This window comes from Hippichthys cyanospilos, chromosome 2, assembly GCF_059441005.1.
Source record: "Hippichthys cyanospilos isolate Australia breed blue-spotted pipefish chromosome 2, RoL_Hcya_1.0, whole genome shotgun sequence".
NCBI classification, from domain to species: Eukaryota; Metazoa; Chordata; class Actinopteri; order Syngnathiformes; family Syngnathidae; genus Hippichthys; species Hippichthys cyanospilos.
Window position 1 is genome coordinate 33,485,429 of NC_142370.1, and position 12,434 is coordinate 33,497,862.

At 39.5% G+C, this 12,434-nt stretch overlaps 1 protein-coding gene across 1 annotated transcript in view; it reads left to right on the forward strand.

The window, feature by feature from the left end:
* The first annotated feature begins 12,273 nt into the window (after positions 1-12,273).
* Positions 12,274-12,434, forward strand: part of ctnnbl1 (catenin, beta like 1) — a 33,812-nt gene continuing 33,651 nt past the window's right edge. Inside the window, exon 1 of the mRNA XM_088407424.1 lies at positions 12,274-12,419. Within this exon, the coding sequence (XP_088263550.1) occupies positions 12,390-12,419 (30 nt within the window). The 5' untranslated portion in view covers positions 12,274-12,389. The remainder of the gene's footprint in view (positions 12,420-12,434) is intronic.

The window sequence follows — 12,434 nt, forward strand, 5'->3', positions numbered from 1 at the left end:
ATCTATCCATCCATGCAGATATTAACCACATCCATCTATTCGTCCATTCATCCATTCAGTCATTAGCAATAATCCATCCATCCATCCATCCAGATATTATCCATAGGCATCCATGCACCCTTCCATCCAACAGTCACACAAAGCTATTCAAGAGCGTCTAAAATTGCAGCGTGCCATTTTGTGATGGGACCGTGTCAAAGTTTAATGATTCAATCAGCCATCTTGCCTGGTGAGGGCGTGACCCAATCAGTCAATTAGAACGTCGCCGTTTGAATCCGACCGGACTGGAATGACACTTCTCGGCAAGGGTACAAACGGGCCCGTGAATGAATAATCACCAGCGGAGCGACTGAGCCGCCGATTCTCATCATCAAACATTAAAGCGGCTTTAAAGATAGTGATTTGAAAATCTTACCGGTTGAGATTGCAATCATTTAACTGCCCCTCGTTGAGCGCTGTGCCAATGTCAAATACGAACAATGCTGCTTTTAGTTCACGCTTGGTTTTGAGATTTTCTCATTTTTCACTTTTTAACAACAATAGACAACCCTTATTAATTATATATTATTATAACGCCTATTTTGAACCTCCAATAAAGGGCGAAGACACATTTGGATTTTTTTCCAATTTTTTTAAAACAGATTTGATCAAAATGCAGAAAACGGATCAACTCCCAATTTTATCATCATCAGGACAAAGCCGGTATTCGTTTCACGCCGCGTGCATTTTGTTACAATCGGCAATGAGAAAACCCATCCACAAAAAAAGATTTTGCGCCAAACCTCACAACACCACTGTGAATCCCAGCTTCCCAAATGCTTGACGGCTTTTGAAAAAGAACAATGGAAAAAGAACTAAGGATGAATAGCGACGCGCTAAATAAGCAGATCGGATTTGAGGGGACCAATGTAACCAATTCTTCTACAAAAGGTTCATAATCCATCGTTTCCGTCCAGTGAAAACTTCTCATCCCCAGCGGATTTCTTTTCTTGCAATGAGATCTTTTCTTTATAACATTCTCAATCCCGCAGAAAACACAAAGACTAATTTCACAAGAAAAAGACAATATTAGCTCTGCCGTCACTGTTTGGGCAGCAAATTCAGCTCAATATAAAAAAAAAGATTAGCCCTTCTTTTGCAGTGATATCAATTTATTTTGTAAACACCATTCAAAAGAAAATACACAAAATACACAAGCGTGTTGAGCCAGAACAAATAATGTATTATTTTATTATTTGCGTCAAAATGTATGTTTAGAATATGGATGTGGATGGTGGGCCTCAAATGGCCCCCCAGGCCGTAGTTTGGAGACTGTGCTTTAGGTCATAGGTGTGGAACTCCAGTCCTGGAGGGCCGGCATCCTGCATGTTTTCCGGTTTTCTTTCCCCAACACACCTGATTCAAATGATTAGCTTATTAGCAAGCTCGGCAAGAGCTTTAAAATGATCCCAATCGTTTGAATCAGGTGTTTTTGAGGGAAAAGGTTTGAAAACATGTAGGATACCGGCCCTCCAGGACTGGAGTTCCACACCTGTGCTTTAGGTTATTAAGTGCAAAAGGGATTACCGTATTTTCCGCACTATAAGGCGCACCTGAAAGCGTTAATTCTTTATAGAAACTGATGGTGCGCCTTATAATCAGGTGCGCCTTATATATGGATCAATATTGAGATTGGGATTGGTAGATGGGGAATGAAGTGAAAAAGTAAGCTTTACCTCTTTCTTTTGTGTGTTTACAGTTGAACAAGGTTGCTCATATTGACGTTGAGTTATTATGCGATTGAGAGTTTAGAGTTATTTTTAGAGTTATTATTGTTTTTACTTTGAATATTACTATATTGTGATTGAAAAAGTTTGAAAATATGTCATGAATTGAGGGTGCACCTTACACATGGAAAAAGTTTGAAAATATGTGATTACTTGAGGGTGCGCCTTATAATCCGATGCGCCTTATATATGGAAAAAGTTTTAAAATATGTCATTAATTGAGGGTGCGCCTTATAGTGCAGAAAATACAGTAACTTAGGTCCTAGAGTACTAAAGTATGTGATTACTTTAAGTAATTAAGTATCAAAGCATGAATTACTTTTCTTAATAGAGTAATCAATTCCTTGAGGTACTAAAGTCCTATCATTGATCAGGTCATTAAATACTAAAGCAACTGATGACTTTACTACTGAATGACTGAGAGTAATTGATTCATTTAGTACTTAAAAGGTATAGAACAGGCCAAACACTTGAAAAAAAAAAGAAAAACAAATTCAGTACTCGGAATTCAATCTATGTACCCTTTAAAAAAATCAAAAGTTAGATTTTGTCTTTGGGGACTTATTGAACTAAAGGCTGACATCCGCACATAGATACAAATAGAAATACACATATATACACACACACAGCAGTGCACCTTCTGCAGTGGACAGGTTGCCATGGTAACAGCAATCGAGCTACACAGAGCATCTTGTTTGGCCACTGCCCTTTTGAAATGATGGCTCCCTGAAGTGGTTCGCTGATGAGGGGGAAGTCTAATGATGAAGACTCCGAGGCATCTTCTTTTGCATTTGTGCTCATGACGATCGCGGTCCGACTTGTATTGGGAAAAGCGTAGGACGTATTCCGAGGCGACGTCGTTATTTTTGGGCGGCGAGGAGGTTATGTGGGCCCGGAGTTCAACAAAGACAAACGGAAGACTAACAAGGTGACACGTAATTGCATCTGCACGCTTCTCATATAGATGAACGGAAATGTGTGTTTTTATGAATGCCATGTATCAGTAAAATAGCTTGCTCATGAAACGGACACGACGTGAGGTCAGCGCACAAGCAGGAATCCCGGAGATGTCGATACTGGTTGTCTCCTTCAAAAGAAACCGAAGACTTCCTCTAATAGAGAATCAGCATCCGACTGTGAACAAAAAGGCCGGTTGCTGCTATCAGAACAAGAGCTCAATCAGGATTGATGGCTCCCTGACTTCGTCGCCTGTCAACAAAGGATGGTCCGCCAACAAAGGGTCTTTTACTCGCACGCACTTATACACACACACACCCACATTCCTCAGTGAGACCGCATCCCCTAAAAATGTATAACTGGGTGTGGAAGAGGTGAAAGTTTGTCACTGCTGCTGCGACTCGTGGTGGTAACAGTGAGCCGAGATCTCCCATATATATATATATATATATATATATATATATATATATATATATATATATATATATATATATATATATATGTGTTGTTCAAAAATCCTTTCAGGACCGTCAGCGGGTGCTAGAATCTCCGTTTAGCAAAGTTAATCCTTTACATGAGGTACAAAGTCCAATATTTCCAATGCAAACAGCGCTTATTACATGTTAGCTAGCCTCAGTGGTGTCGTGTGGATTTTTTAAGTGCGTGTACGCGATTCTGGGATGTTCTATATCAGGGGTGTCAAACTCATTCTTATCGAGGGCCACGTTACAGTTACAGTTTCTGTCAGAGGGCCGGGATGACTGTGAGAAAATACATTTTGGGTGTATTTGTCACACTTCCAACTAGTTTTGAAATCAGAGCGAGGGTGAGGGGAAAAAGCCCTTGTTTTTTCCCCCAAACAATTTCAAATTGACTTACAAATGTGATGTTTTGACCGAAAACTTGAATTGGAATGGGCGTTTCGCGGGCCGCGTAAAATGATGTGGCTGACCGGTTCTGGCCCCCGGGCCTTGAGTTTGACACCTGTGTTCTATATACATACATATAGACATAGGTGTCGAACTCCAGTCCTGGAGGGCCGGCATCCTGCATGTTTTCCGGTTTTCTTTCCCCAACACACCTGATTCAAATAATTAGCTCATTAGCAAGCTCTGCGGGAGCTTCGAAATGATCCCAATCATTTGAATCAGGTGTTTTTGAGGGAAAAGGTTTGAAAACATGTAGGATACCGGCCCTCCAGGACTGGAGTTCCACACCTGTGATATAGAACATCAATCATAGGCTACAACACCACTTGAAACTAACGTTAAATTTAATGTCTTACGACTCAAATAATCACAGGCCAATGTTATTAACGTACCTCGCGTTATGAACAATGAAATACAAATAAAAATACAAATAAAAATCAATGTGTTTCTGCTTTTTCTCTGTCATTTTAGTGCAGGGCTAAAACCGAAATCAAAATTGAACGTAGCGTCGGGAGAAGTGGGTGAACTGCGTACCCCCGCGTACCACGCCCAATACACCCCTGGCTAGCGTCATTAGTTTGAAGGATATCAATTGATGCTAGCGCTAAAATATCAGTACCAGCATAAAACTGGGACTAGCAGTGAAGATCAACAAACATCAAATGATAACCTCGCAGATTCCCAGCACCCACGCAGTCTCAAATGCGATAGGTAAGATAAGATAAGGTAGATAAGTCTCACCAAAAGTGTGTTATCCTTGCAAAATTGAGAATGAATGGCATTTACAGAATGGTAAGGTGTTCCACAACTTTTGTCAATGTCGAATACTTTCAAAATTCACAATCGTTTGGCAGCAAAGAAACACACCCGCACCCAAAATGTCAACTGAAAAGCACCGGAGGGGAAAATCATTTCTTCGCTCAATGTGTGATTGTGTCAGCTGCCGGAGTGAGCGGTGACTAATGTGTGCGCGCGTGTGTGTTCCTCCCCGTGTATACTTGTGAGAACCGTTTTGAGTTTTCTAATGACGTGAGGACATTTTGGGAGAAGTGCGGACATTCGCTTGCGCAGACCTTTTTTTGAGGGTCAAGACTTGCTTTAAGAATGTTGGGTGGGGAGAGTCGTGAGGGGTGTGGACGCAAATACTAAATTTAGTATATAAAGATGAAAAAACAAGGTTGAGGATTGCATAAACGTGTCAAACTAAACACCTGCCATGCTTGTTTTAGAGACCAGAGAGAAACCACACGGCCACGGGGAGAAAATGGAAACTCCACGTAGGAAGGCTGGAGCAAGGTGGATTTGAACTCAGGTCCCTGAATTGTGATGCTAACCATTGCACTATTGATCATACTAAATACTCTCAAACCTAAAAAGACAACATGGAGCACCTGGACAAGACACAATTGGAACAGGGGGGGACTTGGTCAACACAAGGGAAGCAGATTACTGAAAAATTGCATTATATCAATGGAGACATCCCAAAATGCATTATTTCAATGGGGACATCCAAATTGATATAATGCATTTTTTCAGTAATCTGCTTCCATTGTGTTAGCCAATCAGGCCCCTGTTCCAATTGTGTCTTGTCCAGGTGCTCCTTGTTGTCTCTTTAGATTTGAAAGTATGATCGTGGTAGATCACAGTTCAGGGACCTGGGTTCAAATCCACCTTGCTCCAGCCTTCCTGTGTGGAGTTTGCATTTTCTCCCCGTGCCCGTGTGGTTTCTCTCTGGTCATATTCCTAAAACATATTCCAAAAATATCAATGGGACGTCCCCATTGATATAGAAAAAAAGCTTGTGTGTGGGTTTATGTGTCTATGAGCGTGTGTGTGTCACTTCAGTGGCTGCACAGAGGATAAATGATTACTTGTATTTAGACAGGGCTTTGAGCTGAGGAGACGATACGATGCAGTGATATTGAAAGTCTGCTATTGACCACTCTGCAGTCTGCCCTTATCCCTGTACAGGCTACACCTTCCCTTCCACCGTCCAACATCGGAAATGTTCCATTAAGGAAGGTGAGAACATAATAGCTTGGCGCCAAAATGACTATTAGGTTGACATTGACAAGTGCCTGAAGAAGAGCTGGTCAAGTTTGATTTGATCTTTTTATTAGGAGAAAACAATCATGTGTTGCGCGAATACCTCACTTTAGAGACTTGGGGTCGTGATTAAAAAAATAAAATAAAATAAATGAAGCTACATTTACCACAGTTGATTTGTTTTTTTGCGATTTGTTTTGCCACCTCTAGGTGGCATTGTTATAAAGTGTGTTTTTTTTTAAATTCACTTTCAGTGCTCCAGAAATAAAAAAAGAATTAAAATCAGCACTCTTATCATACATTCATCCCAATTATTGGATGCATAACGTGATCCCAGTCACTAGTGTAGCTTCTATTCTATGCCCCTTATAATGCGGTGCGCCCTATATATGAAAACAGTTTTAAAATAAGCCATTCATTGAAGGTGCGCCTTTTAATCCAATGCACCTTACAGTGTGGAAAATACAGTCAGTCAGGCTTTACTTTGAAACTAAAAGAACCATCTAGAAGAGTAAAACACAAAAACAAAAAAAATCCCAACATTTCCCAACAATAGTTTGGAGCTTGAATCTTATCTTTTTGTGGCAATTTTCCATGCTTTGGCATTTTTTTGTTCTGGGTATTCTTTAATGTAATAATGGTTGTTATTCTTTCAGTTATTGACATTAGCAATGGATTCATTATTTAAAAATGTTTTATTTGTGCAGCGCTGTGCAAAGAAGATGACACAAAACCAACAAAAAATGCGATGATCATTTTGTGTAAAATGTACTTTCATTCAAATATCATATTTTTTTCATTCATTTATCATTGTGAGGCTGGCATTGCTCTTCACAACTGTTTTGCATGCAAAGTAAGAAAAAATTGCAAGCGGCAAAAAAGAAATTGTGAGAGACGGAATGTTGCGGATATTGGTTACCATGCCAACAGCCTTGTAAAGTGGATATGCTAGCTCGCCTTCTGCGCACTGATTTAATGATCTTACCCGGCGAGCAATGCATCATCATCAGACTGAGTTAGGAAACGCCGCTTAACAACACACTCATTCGCTCCTACGATTTTTTTTTAAGACTCCAGACATTAAATCCCAAGTACAATGGACCCCCGGTTTACGACGTCCCTGCCTTGTGTTTTTTCTCGTCTTACGACGCGGGCCGCGACGCATTTCGCCCCATTTGTGTAAACGGTTTGAAAATGGGCCATTCTTTCAAGGCGCACATTATGTGGTGTGCCTTGTAGTGTGGAAAAAAATGTTAAAACTACCGTATTTTCCGCACTATAAGGCGCTCCTAAAAGCCTTAATATTTTTTAAAAGCTGATGGTGCGCCTCATAATCAGGTGCGCCTTATATATGGAATGGGATTGGTAGATGGGGACTGAACTGATAAAGTAAGCTTTACCTGTTTCTTTTATGTGTTTACAGTTGAACAAGGTTGCTCATATTGAGTTATTATGCTATTGAGAGTTTAGAGTTATTATTTTAGAGTTTAGAGTTATTATTGTTATTACTTTGAGTATTACTAAATTGTGATTGAAAAAGTTTGAAAATATGTCATTTATTGAGGGTGCGCCTTATAATCCGGTGCGCCTTATATATGGAAAAAGTTTTCCAAAATGTCATTAATTGAGGGTGCGCCTTATGATCCGGTGCGCCTTATAGTGAGGAAAATACTGTACTTTGAAGCATTTTGTTCTTTTTTCTCTCACTTGGTCTCAGGACAAGAAAGTTTACTCAGAAACTGCATGTTTTAGTATTTTGTATGTGGATGATTTAACATCTGACCTAAAATCTCCAATTCTGGAATAAGCCATTCATTCACGGAATGAATAATTAGACACAAACCGGATGGCGCACAGCTCAGACCCATGGCATCAATGGGAACATTTTGTGTGATCTCTCGTTGGAGATTGACCACATTTGCGGTTTAATAATACAGTATTTACCATACATGGCTCAAGACAGATGGGTTCTCCCCCCCCCCCCTACTAGGTGGTGAGTAGCTGTCGGCCTTATCCGCTCGGCCCAGCTGCGCTTCCAGACGCCGCGCCGGTGTTAAAGTGGGCTGTTTAAAATTAGATCTGATATCCATCATTTCCTCAGCTTCAACGGAGTACAAAGTCAGAGGCTGGCAAGGGCGTTACCTCTTCAGCCGTTGTCCGTCCGCCTCACCTCGGCGCTCCGTCGCTCTGCTCTGAGCGGGTGGACGAAGCGTCGGTAGGGTTGAGTTGCTTGATGCCGGGCCGCTCACAATGACGCGGATATTATTACATCAACTTCCAGACTGTCCCCTCTCCTGCTTTTTCCGGGGTGCGCCAATCCTTCTGATTCCTTATTGAGAATCTTATTATTATTATTCACGAAGGACTAATGAATTCTCAAAGGAAAAATTTGGAGTTTGGAGAGAGAAGGTTCGAAAATATGAAGGATACCGGCCCTCAAGGACTGGAATTTCACACCTGCGACGAGCACTGTTTCAGACGGTTCTTATGCAAGCATATATGCAATTTTCTGCTTGGCCTATAACCCTATGTGGCATTATGTTACAAAATATGGAAAAAAAAAATATGACAACTTAAAAGAATCAATGGGGAAAAAAACTCTAGGGAGCTGAAATTTCCGGCAAATGATTAAAACATGCAACATTTCAAAACGAAACGATTCTGACGTCTCTATGTAATTCCAGCTGGACAAACGGGATTTTGTGTACTAAAATAATCATCGTCCAAATTTTGGACAGGATAAAACCATCATAATGACAATTTTTGAGATGCATTTTAAAAGGATTTATGACGGATTTTCCTGCCATTTTTGCAACATTCTGTTGAGCGGCAGTCAAACTATGTCCGAAAATTCTTTGTCGACTTGTGTTTCACGTCAAAACAGTAGTGGGCGGTAGAGACCACTTAATGGTTATGTCTTAAAATGTAATCGTCACGTCACAGACTACAAAGAAAGACCATACCATTTTTACCTTTTTCGCGATTGTTGATAAATTTAACCTAAATGTGAACGAATCGAACTGATGCTGCTGAACAATCTGAGTGGTTGATTTGATTCTCAGCAAACTTGTTGTGTCCCAGCTCTTATTTTTTTGAAAATATGTCGAGTCTGTTAGCGCAGCAACAAATTTCTGGGTTCGGGTCTCGGCTCTGTCCCTGTTGTCGCTGTGCTTACATGGCTTTTCTCTCCACCGCATTGAAGACTCTGAGTTAGTAACGTGATAAAGATGCTTCGTGGCCTGTTTAGTATTCAGCCGCCGCCTTATTGTGTCAACATTTGACTCCGCGGCCGACGGATCCAGAGAGAGGCCAAGCGCCCGCGGCTGGACACGGTGGCTCAAGGCGGAAGGGACAGAATGACAGGCCTACACAGACGGAGTGCGACTCTCTTTTCACCTTGGGGTAAAGGCTTCATCAAGTTGTCTTTGACCTTAAACCACGTCTCTTGTCAACAACACTCGTAGGAACCGCGCAAACAAAAATCGCTCATGTAGCTAACTTTTTGGCAGCGTCTTGTAATGCAGCCGTGTGTAAAATATGGATATATGTACATATATGTCGTTTTTAGGGTTTTCTTGTAAGCGAATGAATTGCAAATTAATTGCAAATTTCAACAATTGTTTCCTATGGAGCTTGTAACGCAAAATCTCGGAATGAACGTCAAATCTACAAAGCATTTTTGCCAGTCATCGCTTCTGTTTTTTTTTTTAAACCCATTTAAGCTCAAATTTTTCCTGGACGTGAAAACATCCAAATCGTATGCCATTGGTAACTCTTTCAAATAATCAAGAACTTAAAAAAAAAAAAAGGGAAATAGTTGATGAAAAGGAGTGTTTTATGACCGGTCACAACGATGTAATTACAAAAAAAATCTTTGTTCTATGTTTATTTGAACATACTTTACTAACCTTTTGTTTGTCTTTTGTTATTATTCCATCTACACATTGTAATATTTCAGTACTTCATGAAAAATGATCATTTCTCATAAATAGAATTGTCTTTACGGTCACTTTGTGGCTTGAAATGGGTTAGCTTAGCAGCTTAGCTTTAGCAGAAGTTGAAATAAAATGTGGGATATCAAGTAATGTATAAAATGAATGGCCTTGGAATGCTTTTATTTTGAAGTTCCTCCCGAAAGGAAGTTTGTGATAACAATCTGCTACTTGATCATCTCTACCTCCTACCGTGAGCAGCGTCTAATGTAAACAACGCTGTGTTCTTTTTTTCTGGATTGACGTTATTATATTCGACTGAGTTTTTTTTTTTTTTTTTTTTCATTTAGCGAAATGTCACGCGATCGACTACAAATAGCAAGGTGGATAACCGCGAACGACACAATGGACACACCTGCTTTAGTATGACTCTTTTCCCATACAATTGTTGGACAAAACTACCAAATTGGACTCGTTATTTATTTATTTTTGTCATCTCATAAAAGCAATTTCCCAATGAACTACCGAGCAACTTTTTAAAGTAAATATGCGTAGATGTTTTTGACTGCCGTTGTGCTTGCCAGTTACTCTAATTTTGTCGCAAAGTTAGCAGAATTCACCTCTCACGGGAAGTAAATAGAATTGAGTTTTTTTTAAAGGCTTTTAAAAAAAAAGTACATGAATCTCCCAAGTTAGCATTTTAACTTTGAAGGCCCTGCTCACGTCACATAATTTTGAATAGGGCGGTTTGGTTTGAGAGGATGCAATGTTCTTTAAAACCCTTGTGCAGCGTTTTGACCATTTTTGGGTCATTTTCCTCCACATTGTTATGCAGTATTTTAGCCAAGAGATGGTACATTCCTGTTAGAGTGATAACCAAGTGGTTGTGCAATGTTGAGTTTTGACACGTTATCATCTGGGTGAAATTTCAGCTCCCCGGTGTTTTCAATCAACTCTTTTCCTTCGATGTGGATTGCTTTCGATGTAAAGATCAAGGGATTGGACAAAATACTGCACAGGGCTTAGAGTGAACTTCCATTCTGCATTAGGAGAGTAATTGAATTAATTTGCTGTTAATCCACCTACAACAGTTTTGTCAGTGTCTGTTTCATTTGCAAAGCTATCATCTTCATAATGAAGATCAAATTAATTTGCCCCCCCCCTCCACTATCTCTGCCTCACACTGTCCGCCTTGCTCGCCATTCCGTGCGCGTGCATCCAGTTCCCCTCTTTCTCCATAGCAACTCGCATTTAAGCTTTATGTGTTTTGTCTACACAAGACGTCGCTCAGTCAAACCGCAGATGCAAAATGACTGTAAAGATATTTTTTCTTTCTTCTTATTCTAATCGGGAACATAGCAATGCAACGGTGCTAATTCTATTCAGAGTTTTATTCGCACCATCTATTTAATTAAAACCCCGCAAATTAGTTATTGTTCACACGTTGCTGCAAGGGGACATAAAATTACAGCATGGTGATGTCTTCAAATCAGAAAATTATAGTTTTTCTGTCCACATGCTAAATTTAGCATCTGTCCACATGCTAAATAAACACTTAACTTGACTGTCACATTGTGTTAATTGACTATTATGTTCCGTAAGTATAAAGTCACTTATTTCAACGACTGTATTTCTTCAACTTTCTAAAATATAAAAAGTTCTTAGTGGGAGATCTAGCTAGATCTTATCAGATTTAATGCTGCATTTGAGGGTGCTGGAAAAGCAGGAAATTTCACAGACAAGATGTGGCCTCACTGTTCCCCAGTCTGACTTCCCAAAATCAAATTTGACAGCAGTGATAAAGGTAGTATTTTTGTTTGTTTGTGAAGCATCAATTTGACTTTTTATTCATCTTCTTTGGCTGCATCATTCCATTTTCAATGCATGGTGAGTAAATAGCTTCCTGTTCATCACACTGGAATATTAACAGGAAAAAAATCCATCATAGCCAAAAATGTGAATTTTACTGAACAACAAGTTGTGCAAAAAAGATGGACACGGAACTTTTAAAATTTTAGAGAGGGTGGGTTTTCTCCCGGCACTCTTGTTTCCTCCCAGAATTAAAAACATGCAGGTAAATTTGAGCCTCTAAATTTTGTCAATCTTGTGAATTGTTATTAGGCCTAAAAGTCCAAATTTAGACTCGTATCAGCTGTTATAACTTGCTTACCATCCCTGTCTGTGTATGTTTTAATTGAGACCCAGGCCTACTTGCCTTAAAGGGCGTTTGTAGTTCAAAGAAATCCGTATTTTTGTCTCGGAAAAGAAAATCCTTCCACATCCATTCAAAACAAGCAAAATAAATACATTAATAAAAACATTTTGGCAGAATAAATAAGCAAAACCAATGTACTAGAAGTATACTTATAATAAAATAGTCCATTATTCGATCTTATACCACGCATTTTATTATTATTATTATTATTATTATTATTATTATTATTATTATTATTGTTATATTTATTATGAAGGTATTAAAAATAATAATAATTTATTAAAAGGAGCAACAATGATATTTGCTTTTCAACATTATTTTATATTCTGAAATAACCAAGCGATTCGTACTAGTTGGATTGGCAGTGCAGCTTCGTCAGGGTTGGGCTTTACGACAGTCTCCCCACTCAACGACACATCTCAGCTGTTTTACGGCATACGTGTGTTTGTTTAGCTAGTAGCTGCCGGTCGGCTAAACACAGAGACATAATTTCTCCACCGAAAATTTACAATTGTCTCTCCTTGAGGTTATTAAATCAAGAGATATGGATGTTGGAGAGCTCTTAAACTACCAGGTATGGATTAGCTCC